The sequence below is a fragment of the Thalassophryne amazonica genome, chromosome 11 (genome assembly GCF_902500255.1).
Source record: "Thalassophryne amazonica chromosome 11, fThaAma1.1, whole genome shotgun sequence".
Classification (NCBI taxonomy): domain Eukaryota; kingdom Metazoa; phylum Chordata; class Actinopteri; order Batrachoidiformes; family Batrachoididae; genus Thalassophryne; species Thalassophryne amazonica.
The window spans coordinates 6,421,029-6,437,981 of NC_047113.1; the positions used below are offsets into that span (position 1 = coordinate 6,421,029).

At 42.2% G+C, this 16,953-nt stretch overlaps 1 protein-coding gene across 1 annotated transcript in view; it reads left to right on the forward strand.

The window, feature by feature from the left end:
* The first annotated feature begins 1,961 nt into the window (after positions 1–1,961).
* The window catches only part of psd2 (pleckstrin and Sec7 domain containing 2), a 122,809-nt gene continuing 107,817 nt past the window's right edge, over positions 1,962–16,953 (forward strand). Inside the window, exons 1-2 of the mRNA XM_034181523.1 lie at positions 1,962–2,511; positions 7,884–8,642. Of these exons, the coding sequence (XP_034037414.1) occupies positions 2,039–2,511; positions 7,884–8,642 (1,232 nt within the window). The 5' untranslated portion in view covers positions 1,962–2,038. The remainder of the gene's footprint in view (positions 2,512–7,883; positions 8,643–16,953) is intronic.

Below are 16,953 nucleotides of genomic sequence, written 5' to 3' on the forward strand. Positions count from 1 at the left end.
ATCCTCCGCCTCGGCCCGTGCTACGAGCATTCTGGCAGTTAGTGTGACTCGGGGGTGTTGACTCATTTAAACTAACATATTCATCCTGCTGTAACCAAGTTTCTGTAAGGCAGAATAAATCAATATGTTGATCAATTATTATATCATTTACCAACAGGGACTTAGAAGAGAGAGACCTAGTCTGTGGTGCAGTTGAAGGTGCTATATTATTTTTCTTTTTGAATTTTTATGCTTAAATAGATTTTTACTGGTTATTGGTGGTCTGGGAGCAGGCACCGTCTCTACGGGGATGGGGTAATGAGGGGATGGCAGGGGGAGAGAAGCTGCAGAGAGGTGTGTAAGACTACAACTCTGCTTCCTGGTCCCAACCCTGGATAGTCACGGTTTGGAGGATTTAAGAAAATTGGCCAGATTTCTAGAAATGAGAGCTGCTCCATCTAAAGTGGGATGGATGCTGTCTCTCCTAACAAGACCAGGTTTTCCCCAGAAGCTTTGCCAATTATCTATGAAGCCCACCTCAGTTTTTGGACACCACTCAGACAGCCAGCAATTCAAGGAGAACATGCGGCTAAACATGTCACTCCCGGTCCGATTGGGGAGGGGCCCAGAGAAGAGTCCGACATTGTTTTTGCAAAGTTACACACCGATTCAGTGTTAATTTTAGTGACCTCCGATTGGCGTAACCGGGTGTCATTACTGCCGACGTGAATTACAATCTTACCAAATTTACGCTTAGCCTTAGCCAGCAGTTTCAAATTTCCTTCAATGTCGCCTGCTCTGGCCCCCGGAAGACAATTGACTATGGTTGCTGGTGTCGCTAACTTCATATTTCTCAAAACAGAGTCGCCAATAACCAGAGTTTCATCCTCGGCGGGTGTGTCGTCGAGTGGAAAAACGGTTAGAAATGTGAACGGGTTTGTTTGTGTGAGAGAATATCGGAATCAAAGCTCTTTCGATGTGTTGAAATTATTATTGACATTCAAATTAATCCTTATTTGGCATTATTAACAAAATAGTTCTAGCCTGGTGGGGGCTCTCTTTGCCTGGTGGCCCGCCCGGCCTATAATACTGTCAGGGAAATACTAAAAAGATTCCAGAAAATTATGGTATTACTTTTAAAAGATTCTGAATGATTAATGAGTATACATATTGGTAAATTTGTGAACTTTTGGTTGTATTTAACGGCCTAAATGTAGAACCAGTGCAGAAAAAAAAATTAAAGATTTACACCAAGGATTCCAGAGCAAAACTTTGGATCGTCACCAATCAGGTCCCTCCTCAAGAGCTATCTCAGGTTTATGTAGCCATCAGCGACTGTATAATTTATTATACTTTACGAAGCATGGAAACATACAGACTTTACATCATTGATGAAAGAAACCCAATATAAGCAGTTACAAATTAACAACCTTTTCTTACAAATGTCACAGGAATCTTCAGATCACAGCTATGGAACTGATGACAAGAGTTGGAGGCATCAGTTCACAAAGCAGTCAGACAACTGTTTTTTCATTCTTTCTTCTTTTATGAGCCACAAAAACCACACAGAGCCGTGAGCCAGCAGGATGACTTTGACATAAATCTGTTGTGCTTCATGAGTAAAACTGTCTCTCTGATTGGTTGTCTGTATTGTTCTGTTTTGGGATTTTCTGCCTTTTTCTGCCCTTCATTTGGGAGCTATGTTTGGGATCATCTGCCACAGTGAACAACGTGTTCTAGACATATGCATTTTTTTTCTTTTTAACATATTCATACACACACTGTAATACAGCATGTGTGTACATTTGTTCAAAGTGACCTCTGTGAGTTGAAGCAGACTGGATCTACTGTACACACTGTCATGTTTCACTCTTTCTTATATTAGATTAAACAATATTTTCTTGTACTATATTTTAATGTTAATGCTCATTTTGCTCCCATAATTTCTTTGTTGTCTCACTATTTTTATTCTGCAGATCCTCCCTTGCTGCTAATCTGAGGCTCTATTTCTCTTCACCTCTGGCTAAAGTGGACAACTGCTCCCTCAGTGCAGACCAACATGACCCAGGAGGGGCAGGTTCTGTCCTCTCCCACCTCACCAGAGAACTCTGTAGAGCTTAACTCCACCTCAAGTGTCAGTCAACCTACAGACACCTGCAGCCAAGTGGAGCAGGAGAAGCCTGTAGCCAGTGAGGAGACAGAGGAGGCAGAAGGGAAACATGAAGAAGATATCAGAGAAAGAGAGGAGATGACACAAGGAGAGGAAGAGGGGAGTGCAGGAAGAAAAGATGGAGGACAAGACAAACTGAAAGAGGAAAAGCTTGATGGCAGTCGTGAGGATAATCAACTGACAGAGGTGGCCGTGACGGTAGAGACAGAAGAGGAAGCAAATGAAGGATGTATAAACTTTGAATTAACCTCAACAGCTGAGGATACAACACACGACACAGAAGAGAGGGAAGAAGAAGAGGAGTGGAAAGAGGCACAACCATATACAGAACAGGAGGCAACTCTCACTCACCAAGCTGGGCGGTTAGTTCACTAATTTGTCATTACTGCTAAACCATGTCTGTAGTGTGAAAGTCTTTTAATGCTAGATGCTATTTCTTTCATATTTTAAGGGACAGAATGGGGACCTCCCCTGGAAACCAGAAGATCCTTGGTTCATAGTCATAGATACAGTGATGGATTCAAAGAGATAGCTTCTCAATTCAGACAGAAATGCTTTGATGTCAGAATCCCTATGGGATTTTCCACTGCCAGCCGCAAGGCCACAAAGGGGTTGTGTATGTCATTATACTCTTTCTGTGCATGCATAATTCGCACTTGCTTGCAACATGATGACTTGAGCAAAATTTCCAGGATTTTCACAAAATCTGAAGTGGACATCTTAAACGAGTGTATCTCAGAGGAGTTAGTATTTGAGTATGATCAGGTTTCATTAAGACCCTCTAAGGACCATCCAGTGTACTCAGTGGATGGTCAGTGGATGTTTTGTTGTCCATATCAGGTGACACTTTTTTTATATCCTTACCCCAAACAATCAGCTCAGTTCTGGGAGCATACACTGGTGTTGCACATCCTACAAATGACAGAACCATCACGGATCCTGGATGGAAACCACCCAGGCAGACAACTGGTCCACCTTCACCTTTCAAAAGTTACCATCAACTGTATCAGCTGCCACCAGGTGAAATGTGGGCATCCCCTTGGCTTTCTCCAGTGACTCTAACACCATTCTCAACCCTGAGAGACCTGTGTACCTAAACCTGTGCTATAACCAGTCTGTCAGAAAATCCCCTTATCGGTTGCAAACATTCTAAGTTTAAATTTTGAAAGCAGAACTGCCAGTGGTTCTTAGTGTGCAAGTATTGCATAGGCTTCATACCTGTATGAGCTAATGAGCTTTGGCAGAATAAGGAGAGATCATGGAATATCAGTCAGTTAGTGGTACTTGAGGTTTAAGAGCCACTACTATACGATTTACCCAAATTCCACTGGGGTAGCATGTTCAGGTCAGCAACACAGCTTGTTGTTTCTGTTTCTAAATGCAGTATGAGAACACAGGCAGATCACTGAATATCTCCTAATTTATCTGCCTAAATGACCAAGCCAACATTAAGCCAATTAATTGCCATGGAGCAAATTGCTGGCAGTAGATGTTTGGTGCACAAATGTGTCTTCTTGTTATATGTTATTATATTTGCTTTCCAAGCTGAATGTGTCTGGGCCTTTTTCTTCCAAATTTCTCATATTTGGTATCCAGGAATTCCAGGAAACCAGGCTTAGCAAAAAGTGAACCATCTGTTGACAGTGGGTTCTGATTATGTTTTGCCACAGACAGTAGCAAAGAGGAATCCTGTATATGTTTATTTTTATTACATTAGATTGGTAATATGCTTTTGCAATAGAGGGAAGATATTTCTAACCTAACAAACACTCTGACAAGGAAGGCAGAAGACCTGCATGCCATCAGGACTCATCGCCATCTGCACTCCAAATTTGTATATTTACACAGTGATGCAATCGTAGGTATATTTCAACTGTGAGAGATGGAATCTAAAAATGTTTTTAGAAAATCACATTGTATGATTTTTAAATAATGAATTTGCATTTTATTGCCTGAAATAAGTATTTTAACCCCTACCAACCAGCAAGAATTCTGGCTCTCACAGATTTGTTAGTTTTTCTTCAAGAAGCCCTCTTGTTCTGCACTCTTTACCTGTATTAATTGCACCTGTTTGAACTCGTTACCTGTATAAAAGACACCTGTCCACACACTCAATCAATCACACTCCAACCTATCTACCATGGCCAAGACCAAAGAGCTGTCTAAGGACACCAGGGACAAAACTGTAGACCTGCACAAAGTTGGGATGGACTACAGGACAACAGGCAAGCAGCTTGGTGAGAAGGCAATTATTACAAAATGGAAGAAACACAAGATGACTGTCAATTTTCCTCAGTCTGGGGCTCCATGCAAGATCTCTCCTCGTGGGGTAAGGATAATTCTGAGAAAGCCCAGAACCACACAAGAGGACCTGGTCACTGACTTGAAGAGAGCTGGGACCACAATCGCAAAGATTACATTAGTAACACATGATGGTTTAAAATCCTGCAGGGCTGCAAGGTCCCCCTGCAGCACATGTCCAGGCCCGTTTGAAGTTTGCCAGTGACTATCTGGATGATCCAGAGGAGGCATGGGAGAAGGTCATGTGGTCAGATGAGACCAAAATAGAGGTTTTTGGAATCAACTCCACTCACCGTGTGTGGACGATGAGAACAACCTCAAGAACACCATCACAACCATGAAGCATGGGGGTGGAAACATCATTTTTGGGGATGCTTTTCTGCAAAGGGGACAGGACAACTGGGAGAATGGATGGGGTCATGCATTGTGAGATTTTGCCAAACAACCTCCTTCCCTCAGTAAGAGCATTGAAGATGCGTCATGGCTGGGTCTTCCAGCATGACAATGACCCCAAACACACAGCCAGGACAACTAAGGAGGGGCTCCGTAAGAAGCACTTCAAGGTCCTGGAGTGGCCGAGACAGTCTCCAGACCTGAACCCAATAGAAAATCGTTGGAGGGAGCTGAAACTGGAAAGCTGAAAGATCTGGAGAAAATCTGTATGGAGGAGTGGACCAAAATCCCTGCTGCAGTGTGTGCAAGTTTGGTCAAGAACTACAGGACATGTCTGACCTCTGTAATTGCAAACAGAGGTTTCTATATCAAATATTAACCACTGTTTTTCTATTATATCAAATACTTATTTTATGCAATAAAATGCAAATTAATTATTTAAAAATCATACAGTGTGATTTTCTGATTACACACTCACACAACTAAGGTCTAACCTTACCAACGTCCAGAATACACCCAGGTGACAGTGGTAAGGAAAAACCTCACGCAGACCAGACTCAAAGGGGTGATTCACTGCTTAGGCCATTCTAACAGTTACGAGGTTTTTACAAAGAAATTTAATGTTAATAAGTGCAACAGAATCTACTCACTCACTCATCTTCAACCACTTATCCAGGATTGGGTCATAGGGGCAACAGCTCCAACAGGGGACCCCAGACTTCCCTTTCCTGGGCCACATTGACCATCTCTGACTGTAGGATCCTGAGGCATTCCCAGGCCAGTGTGGAGCTATAATCTCTCCACCTAGTCCTGGGTCTTCCCGGGGTCTCCTCCCAGAGGGACGTGCCTGGAGGATGTGCTAGGGAGGTGCCCAGGGGGCATCCTTACCAGATGCCCGAACCACCTCAGCTGGCTGCTTTCAACACAGAGGACACTGTTTCAGCTCATCACTAAGTTTATTCCAAACCTCCACACCACTAACTGAAATACACATTCTCTTCATAGATGTTCCAACAATTCTGTTTTTGAAGTTAAGGTTACCCTGTAATTATAACCCCCTCTTGATCAGTAAACAGTTTCTGTAAGTTATCTGGTAGTTGTTTGTATCTAGCTTTATACATTAACAGAGCTGTCTGCAATTCCACCAGATCTGGATGTGGCAGGAGTTTATGAATAAAGCGTTAGTATGGTCATAGAAACCTGACGTATGAACCATTCTGATGGCTCTTTTCTCTAGCATGCATAACAGTCGAAGTGGGGATTTGTAAGTGTTGCTCCAAATGTCCATGCAGTAATTCATATATGGCAAAAGAAGTGAACAATATAAAATATGTAGAGCTTTGTAATTCAATAAATATTTTGCTTTGTTGAGGACTGAAAGACTTCTGGATATCACAAACAACAGAATGTAGTGTCCACAAAAATGTTGCACTGAGGTAGACCACTGAAAGAACCAATCTTGCCAAAGACTCAATCCAGAATGTAACGTAGTTAGGGCTCTGTCACACCATGACAATTTAGCCAGCGTATGCTGACCGCCCCTTTTCCACTGAGCGGTCCGAGTCAGTATGGTATGGGTAGGAACAGTTAAGTCCGGCTTGGTTTGTCTTTCCAACGCTGGCAGCCGGTACATGTAGATAGTTAGGAGCAGAGGTCGCCTTTAGGCGCCCGGGGACCATTTAAAATAAATAATAACATTTAAAATAAGTTAATTGTCTTGTGGCACAAAGTGCCAGCATCCTCTGGTTCAGGCTGAGAGACAAATCACAGAGGGCCTTCTTTTAAAACGCCACAACAAGGAACTAAAGTCTGTTCAGGTGTCATTTTCCAAAATCAGGATACTTTATTTTGATACGTTTTCATCAGGCTGTGATGATGAAGCCAACTGAAGTGAACAGGTAAGATTAATAAAGGATTATTAACCAAGTGAGAGATCTGTACAGGGAAATATCAGATTGAGGTGCTGATAGTAGTCTGTTATCCCCATAAAGACAGAGCAAGTGAGGTTAATAATTTGTTATATGGCTATTATATATATATAAACATGCAAACTTACAGTGTCGCCCAAATATAGTGCAGTGTTGGCCTCATTCGTTCGTTCCGGTCGTTGGCTGGTAATCTTTCAATCTGTGTGTTTTTTCCGATGCTGTTTAGATAGTTAAGGAGTACATTCACGTCTGACTTGGTTTTTCTAATCACGTTTTTAGCTTCCTGGTTTGTAAGGAAAAAATGCCATGTGCATCAATTGTCATGGTAACCAGTCCGATATGGGATATCTGTCCGGTAATCAGCCAATCAGAGCGTGCGTAGTGTTGAAGCCATATAATAAGACTTTCTATTTACTCTGTGTGTGATGGTTTGAATATTTGTAACAGTCTAGACCAGGGGTGGCCAAGTTTGGTCCTCGAGAGCCACCTTCCTGACACTCTTAGTTGTCTCCCTGCTCCAACACACCTGAATCCAATGAATGGCTCATTAAAAGTCTGCTAATGAGTCTCATTAGCAGACTTTTCGCATGAGGACCGCATCTTTCAGTTGTTCAGCCAATCAATGGACAGCATCAATGGATGTATTTTTACTTATGAGTAATTTACAAGAAACGTGTGCCAACAATCACATGACTTACGTACCGTGAAATTATTGCGCATGCCCCAAATTTTTTGATGTACTTGCTGTATTACGACGTATATCAGCATGCTTCAGCATGCTCTTAACTTGTACAAAACTTACCCATAACTTATTAGACGTATGCCTGCGTATGCCAGCGTTTTTAATACGGTCAGCATATGCTAGCTAAATCGTCAAGGTGTGACAGGGGTGTTAAATACTACAGGAAGTTCCATAAAGTTTGAGGGATTCATATCATGTGTTAATGACACATGACTCAACAGTCATAGCACAGGGTGTTGATATGACAAATGACAATGAACTTGGATGATCTGATTTGAATATGAATGATAGAATAATGAAGGCACTACTGTACGATCAAGAGAAGCTGATGATAACTCGACATTTCCTTTTCTTTTTTTGACTGATGCAGACTGACAAACGGTGTAGGTGGTGATAATGATGATGACGTGGGCGAGGACGATGATGGCGTAAATGAAGGTGCCGCACATCCACACTTGGACACTTTCAGTTCAAACTTTGAAACCACTGTAGAACAGGCTGACACAGAAGTGGAGGAAGAGGAAGATGTCCAGAAAGAGAGTGACGGGAATGAAACCCAGGACAGCTTCAGCTCAGCATTCGAGCAGATTGTTGAGCAGGTTGATGTACGAGAGGAAGATGAAGAAGAAGAGGACAGAGAGCTTCAGGGGGAGAGGGACAAAGGGAAGGTGGACAACAAAGACGGCTTCAGTTCCACATTTGAGCGTATTGTAGAGTCTGTCCTGCTGAGGGGTGGGACCTGCTACAGCAGCCTTGACTCCCTGGATGTCCTGTCACTTACAGATGAGACAGACAGCTGTGTCAGTTTTGATGCACCGCTGACACCACTTATCCAGCAGAGGGCGCTGCTACAGGGTCCTGAACCTTTGGAACTGGAGTTAGCAACTGTTCAGGAGCAGGAAGGGTCAGAGACTGGAGCAGAGGCCCAGGGTGATGTCAAAACTGAGGCAGTGGGGTCTGAGTGTGCAGCTGTGGCTGGAGTAGGAGGAAGCCCACTGAGGACAACCATACCAGGGAGCAGGTCGGAGTTTGTACTGAGCAACCCGGGGCGCTGGGTGATCCCCAATGGATACCATATAGACTCCCAGGGTGCCACAGAAGGCTCTGGAGTGATGCTCAACTCTGTCAGGTAAGAATGAGTCCTGTTTGAAGTTATTCATTTATGTCTCCAAACATTTTCCACCCGTTTGCTATCAATTAAAGAACAGAATATGTAGCTCACCAACATATTCAAACTGTCCATCCATTCATCTATTTTCTTCTGCTTTTCCAGTTAAGCAGCACTGCCCAAATCTGTTCTTGGAGGGCACCTGCCTTGCATGTTTTCATTTCTACCTGCTCTGCTCCCACCTGATCATTTCATTTGGGTGTTTCCCAGCTGCTCATTGGCTAAGAACACCTGTCAGAGTTAATTACCTGTATGGTGGTGTTGAGACCGTGAAAAAACATGCAGGGCAGATGCCCTCCAGGAACAGACTTGGGCAGCAATCCCAAGAACCAATCCCAGTGTACACTGGAAAGGGGGTGGGGAAAAACCTCAACAGAGGTCACTCTCACATTTTCCAAAATAGTTAATGTATCAGAGGTAGAACAAAGTCACTGTGAAGTCCAACTCAGTCTCACACTTTTTTGTCGTACTCCAAAATGAGTCACATTTTCATGATGCATTTTTTATTTTATTTTATTTTACTGCTTCTAACCGTACCCTTTCCCTTCACCTAACTCTAACCCTAGCCATAATCTCCCCCAGACCCCCCCCCCCCCCCCCCCCGCGTCATGCTCGCATTTCGTGCTCCCGTCATGAAATGCACCACATTTTTGTGACAGTATCACAAACCATAGATTAATTTACTTTTCGTGATGCCATCACGATTGGATTGTAAAGTCGCAATGCAACGCAGAAGTCAAGTCTCAAACTCCTCATTAATGACAGACAAGAACTTCTTACTTGCACTGTCAAGTAAGGATGGGAGTCAAGATGGGAGTCAGTTACACATTTTTAAGTCCATCTGAATCATATGCCCTCAGACATGATCATTTCCTCCTTTCAACTGTGGCATGTTTTTCTGACAGTACTGCATTGCAAAAACCTGCACATCATGACATCAGTCGTGACATGGTGTCAAACTCTGTGTCTTGCAACATTTAAAATGGTTGCATTGATGCTGAAAACCTGTGTAGGCCTGAATTTTTCCAGACCCCTAATTGATCTGGAATTGATACAGAATAGGACTGATAAGCAGACTTGATAGTGGATATCAATAAAATGTTGTTAATCCCCATCCCCGGTGACACAATTTGAAAGTGACTTCACGTGGACTTTGTTCCATATCTTGTTTTCAGTCACGGTTTGGCTAACCAGTATACCTTTGGACTGTGTAAAGGAGTCAGAGTAAGCAGAGACAACTCAGACAAACATAATGATAATGTAGAAAGGCCCTCATACATAGGTTTGAACATATGGTGGATGAGGAAAGGTTGGTAGACATTGCTAATCACTTGCATGTTACACTGTATATCTTCACACTACAAATTGCACTGGAGTATTCATTGCACGTGTTCAAAAATGTGCCATGAAAAAGAAAAATCATAATTCACACGGACTACAAATCACATTTATTTCTTATATGTGGTGCTACTACAACCCCAATTCCAATGAAGTTGGGACATTGTGTAAAATGTAAATAAAAACAATACACACCACCCTACACTAAACTTTTTTTGTTATCATTCATATTCTCTGAAAAATGGCCAACAACAGAATACGATTTGCAAATCCTCTTCAACCTATATTCAATTGAATACACCACAAAGACAAGATATTTAATGTTCAAACTGATAAACTTTATTGTTTTTATGCAAATATTTGCTCATTTTGAAATGGATGCCTGCAACACGTTTCAAAAAAGCTGGGACAGTGGTATGTTTACCACTGTGTTACATCACCTTTCCTTCTAACAACACTCAATAAGCATTTGGGAACTGAGGACACTAATTGTTGAAGCTTTATAGGTGGAATTCTTTCCCATTCTTGCTTGATGTACGACTTCAGTTGTTCAACAGTCCGGGGTCTCTGTTGTCGTATTTTGCGCTTCATGATGTGCCACAGATTTTCAATGGGCGACAGGTCTGGACTGCAGGCAGGCCAGTCTAGTACCCGCATTCTTTTACTACGAAGCCACGCTGTTGTAACACGTGCAGAATGTGGCTTGGCATTGTCTTGCTGAAATAAGCAGGGACGTCCCTGAAAAAGACATTGCTTGGATGGCAGCATGTGTTGCTCCAAAACCTGGATGTACCTTTCAGCATTGATGTGTAAGTTGTCCATGCCATGGGCACTAACACACCCCCATATCATCACAGATGCTGGCTTTTGAACTTTGTGCTGGTAACAATCTGGATGGTCTTTTTCCTCTTTTGTCTAGAGGACACGACATCCATGATTTCCAAAAACAATTTGAAGTGTGGACTCATCAGACCACAGCACACTTTTCCACTTTGCATCTGTCCATTTCAAATGAGCTCGGGCCCAGAGAAGGTGGCGGCATGTCTAGATGTTGTTGATGTTTGGCTTTCACTTTGCATGGTAGAGTTTTAACTTGAACTTGTAGATGTAGCGATGAACTGTGTTAACTGACAATGGTTTTCTGAAGTGTTCCTGAGCCCACGCGATAATATCCTTTACACAATGATGTTGGTTTTTAATGCAGTGCCGCCTGAGGGATCGAAGGTCACGGGCATTCAATGTTGGTTTTCAGCCTTGCCGCTTACGTGTAGAAAGTTCTCCAGATTCTCTGAATCTTCTGATTATATTATGGACTGTAGATGATGGAATCCCTCATTTCCTTGCAATTGAACATTGAGAAACATTTCTCTTAAACTGTTGGACTATTTTTTTTTCACACAGTTATTCACAAAGTGGTGATCCTCACTCCATCTTTGCTTGTGAACGGCTGAGCCTTTTGGGGATGCTCCTTTTATACCCAATCATGACACTCACCTGTTTCCAATTAACCTGTTCACCTGTGGAATGTTCCAAACAGGTGTTCTTTGAGCATTCATCAACTTTCCCAGTCTTTTGTTACCACTGTCCCAACTTTTTTGAAATGTGTTGCAGGCATCCAATTCAAATGAGCAAATATTTGCACAAAAAAAAGTCTGTCAGTTTGAACATTAAGTATCTTGTCTTTGTGGTGTGTTCAGTTGAATATAGGTTGAAGAGGATTTGTAAATCATTGCATTCTGTTTTTATTTACATTTTACACAACGTCCCAACTTCATTGGAATTGGGGTTGTACTTCATGCAACAAGAAGCCAAATTAATTTAATCACTGCATGATTTATCTGAAACACATACACTGTCTTAGCGAACACCAGCTTATGGGCTAATTAATGTGACTGTACCAAGCAGAAAAATCTCAGAGTAAGCTGCTTTTTGTGATCACTAAACAAATGAACATACAATAGATGAGTAAACATGCAATGTAATTCAACATTTGAAAACTATATATGTGCATTATTTATTTATAATGTAAACACCACATTAGCAAGCAGAAGCTAATGGACTAATCAATGTTACTGCTAAAAAAAAAAACAGAGTAAATGATGGCTCATTTGAGACCTTGTAAGGAATGCAGCAACCATTGTAGATTTCTTAAAGTGTGTTATTGCCTTTAATTTTACAAGATAAAAGGAAGGGTTACTGCTAGCCATGATTGATTAGTTTTCAGGGGATACCACCTCTGTGCATGACATCATCACAACATGACCTGTCTGCAGCTGATGGTGGTAGAGATTCAACTACTGTACAAACACGAAAGAACACAGACACTGTAGCAACAAACAGTATACGAGGTCTGGCCATAAAGTAACGTTCCTTTTTATTTTTTTAAAAAACTATATGGATTTCATTCATATGTTTTTACATCAGACATGCTTGAACCCTCGTGCGCATGCGTGAGTTTTTCCACGCTTGTCGGTGACGTCATTCGCCTGTGAGCACGCCTTGGGAAGGAGTGGTCCCGCCCCCTCATCGGATTTTATTGTCTGGAAATGGCGGAATGAAAAGGACTTTTTTTCCATCAGAATTTTTTCAGAAGCTGTTAGAGACTGGCACCTGGAAACCATTCGAAAATTTATCTGGCTTTCGATGAAAATTTTACGGGCTTCACAGAGAATAAGGACTTTAACTACAGCTTTAAGGACCCCTTTAAGGACAGTCGGTGCGCCGCGCTCCGAGCTACGACGTTGCGGCACAAACCACTGGATCATTTCTAAGCTGATGGCTCTGTGGATACGAGACCGTCGTGTGCTCTTTCTCTGGTTATCACAAGAGCTGGACATCAGCCATTTTCCGGCAGATTTCACTTTTAACAAGAGATTTTGTCATGGAAAGCCGCACGGAGGCTTCACGCGTCACGACTGATTCGCTGATGTAGCGAGACAAAGGAACACCTCCGTTTCGGAGTGTTAGAGGACAAGTTTGGACATGCCTATCTCTCCACAAGTTCTCTTATACTCACTCGACTGGTAAGCACTGAAAGCCGAGATATGCATGTCCAAACTTGTTCTCTAACACTCCGAAACGGAGGTGTTCCTTTGTCTCGCTGCATCAGCGAATTGGTTGGGCGAATTTGCCAGCATTAAACAACAAGAAAAACAGGAAATACTAAGGTGATCGCTGGCCACTAGCACTAAACATCACTAAAAGACCCAGAATTTAGATAAAGTTGAGGCTGCGGCCCGCTCCAATTACTAATAAATGAATTAAAAGAGTAAAAAGCGTAAAACAAAACTGTACCAGTATGCTAGCCATACAAAAGGGAAAATAAGTGCGTCATAAGTCTGGACCTGAAAGTCTCCACAGAATCTGACTGTTTTATTGACACAGGGAGATCATTCCACAGAACAGGGGTATGATAAGAGAAAGATCTGTGACCCGCAGACTTCTTATTCATCTTAGGGACACAAAGTAGTCCTGCACCCTGAGAATGCAAAGCCCAGGCTGGTATGTAAGGTTTAATTAGGTCAGCTAGGTAGGGAGGTGCCAGTCCATGAACAATTTTATAGACTAGTAGCAGAATCTTAAAATCTGATCTCACTGGGACAGGAAGCCAGTGAAGAGACGCCAAAATGGGTGTAATGTGGTTGAACTTTGTGCTTCGTGTCAAAAGTCTGGCTGCAGCATTTTGAACCAATTGGACAGCCCTAATGCTGGACTGCGGTAAGCCAGAGTCACCAAAGTTCCTCACTTTGTCAGTGTGATGTATGACACACGAGCCTAGGCTAACTGGTCAAATTGATGCCGATGTCTCACTGGACCAAGAACCATCATTTCAGTCTTATCAGAGTTTAAAAGTAGGAAGTTTCTAGACATCCAACTTCTCACTGATGCAAGGCAATCTTCTAAGGATTTTATAAGAACGAGATTACCAGCAGTTTTCAGCAAGTATAACTGAGTATCATCAGCGCAGTGAAAGGTAATCCAAAAATGCTGCAATATGTGCCCAAGGGGTGCTATATAAGGGAGAAAAGCAGGAGGCCTAAGACAGACCCCTGAGGAACCCCAAATTTCATGTCACTAAGGTTAGAGGTAGTGTTACTGTACAAAACACAGTGAGAACGACTGGTCAAGTATGACATCAGCCATGTAAGGGCACTCCCAGTAATCGCAAAGTGATTTTCCATCCTATCAAATAGAATATGATGATCCACGGTATCAACTGCAGCACTGAGATCTAACAGCACCAGAACTGTAGTGGTGTCCGAATTCATTGCAATCTGAAGATCATTCACCACTTTAGTGAGAACTGTTTCTGTGGAATGATATTTTCTAAAAGTAGACTGCAGTGTCTTAAAGAGATTATTCTCAGTAAGATAGTCCATGAGCTGCCGTGACACCACTTTTTCTAGAATTTTAGAGCAAAATGATAGATTTGATATCGGTCAATAGTTTTTCAATACACTAGGGTCAAGATTAGGTTTCTTAAGTAATGGTTTAATCACTGCAGATTTGAAACATTTAAGAACAGATCCAGAAATTAAAGAAAGATCAGTAATTTCCAGCACAGTCGTCACAAGAGTGGGCCACAGGTCCTTAGACAGTTTTGTTGGTATAGGATCAAATAAGCAGGTTGTGCTTTTTGTTGATCTTCCAAGTTTTGTCAGCATGCCAGGAGAGATACTCTCAAATTCTGTAAATCTAGCTAATACCTCAGTAATGGCGCCCACCTCAATAGCACGGTGTAGTGGCTGGATTGAGGCATGCTGGGATATGTTTAACGTAATGTCTTCTGTTTTCTTCTCAAAGTAATCCAGGAAATCTTGTGCTGTAAAAGGAGAGCGAACTACAGGTGGTTGTCCATGAATAAATGTTGCGATCGTGTCAAATAATAACTTTGAGTTATGCTTGTTTTTGTTGATCAAATCAGAGTAGTAAATCCACTTTGCAGCCAGTAATGCATGCTTATAGTCTAAGATAGCATCACACCAGGCAAGGTGGAAGACTTCTAATTTTGAACTACGCCATTTCCGTTCTAGAGCTCTAGCCTTATGCTTGAAGTCACACAGGTAATCATTGAACCAAGGTGACTGTGTTTTGGGGGAGCACAGTTTTAATACAGGTGGCACAATCATGTCGAGTGTAGTTTTGAGCACTGAGTTTAAACTATCCACAAGTCTGACTACTGACTGGGTATTTGCCACATGTGAAGCTAAGACATCAGGCAGTCTAGCTTCGAGTTCAGTCTTAGTTGAGGAGTTGATGCATCGCTGTAGTGATAAATAAGGTTGTTGTTCCACTAAACACAGCAGCAAAACTGTAAACTTAATAAGTGGGTGATCAGAGACCACTGATGTAAGAGGCATGATGTCAATATTCGTGACAGCAATACCACATGCGAGAGCCAAATCCAGGGTATTTCCACTAATGTGCGTCGAGTCCCGAATGCATTGCCGAAATCCTAATGCATCCACAATTTCCATAAATGATTTGCAGAGGGGATCAGAAGGCTTATTTATATGAACATTAGGGGTGCACCTCGACAATAAATTGGACTGGTCTACAAACTCAGATGCACTCTACAAGAAGGGCCAAAGCAGGCTCTACTTCCTCAGAAGGCTGAGGTCCTTCAATGTCTGCAACCGACTTCTGCTGATGTTCTACCAGTCTGTCATGGCCAGCGTGCTCTTCTGTGCTGTGGCATGCTGGGGTGGTAACATTAGGAAGAGAGACGCTGGACGCCTGGACAGACTGGTGAGGAAGGCAGGTTCGGTGGTGGGCATGGAGCTTGAGACTCTCACTTCAACAGCTGAGAACAGAACCCTGAAGAGACTGGACTCTATAATGGACAATCAGAAACACCCCCTTTACACCATCTTCACTAACCAGCTGAGTCTGTTTAGCCACAGACTCCGTGCTCTCTCCTGCAGGACAGACAGGCTACAAAGGTCCTTTGTCCCATGGGCCATTCAACTGTTTAACAACACACAGAAGGACACTAAGAAGGACATCATCATTGGGGACTGGACTGCCTAAGACCCCATGTCCTCCAGTTATTCAAGGATGCTAAGTTATCACTACAAGACACTAGAACAGTTTTTACCCCACTATTTTTCACTACCAGGGACGGTTGCACTACCTCTACCTCAACTCACAGGATATGTTTTTGCACAATTGCTTTTTTTTTTTCCTCCCCTTGACCTTGACCTGTGTTAATGCTTGTTGTGTATATGTGTGTCTTGAAATGTACATGTGGCATTATGTGTATTTGTGTAAGCTACTTGACACCTTAATTTCCCCCTGGGTTCAATAAAGTTACTCTACTCTACATTAAAGTCACCAGTGATCAGAATGTTATCTGCACTAGTTGACAAGTTAGAGATGAATGCACCAAATTCATCTAAGAATTCAGAATATGGGTCAAGAGGCCTATATACAGTGACAAAGTAATACGGCTGATTTTTATTCTTCTGACCTTGGCAATGCGTAATATCCTGAGCAGCTCTTGTAGCTCTTCAGGAGCAGGATACAGAATTATATCAAACAGGTTTGATTTTCATTGGACCATACGATTGGCGATCAGGAGGTGGTCGTGAGATGTTGAACGCAGCTTGTTACTCCATGTATACTACACGGTGCAGGACGCGCAATTAACCTGAAACTCGGTCCAAAAAAATTCTCACACAAATGAAAAATCATCTGAAAAAGGGCCAAAACTCGCACAGTGTAAAGCCAACATTTATGTGTCAACACAATATTGAGTGCACGTTTTACAACATCATAAAACGTGCGCACATCATAAAACGTGCGCACATCATAAAACTAATAATAAAAATAATAAAACTAATAAAATGAGCGCACATTCTCTCCACATGCAAAACATTTTGCGATGACACTTCCAGGGCTCTGTAAAAATGCCTGTTTTTACGAATAAAAAATT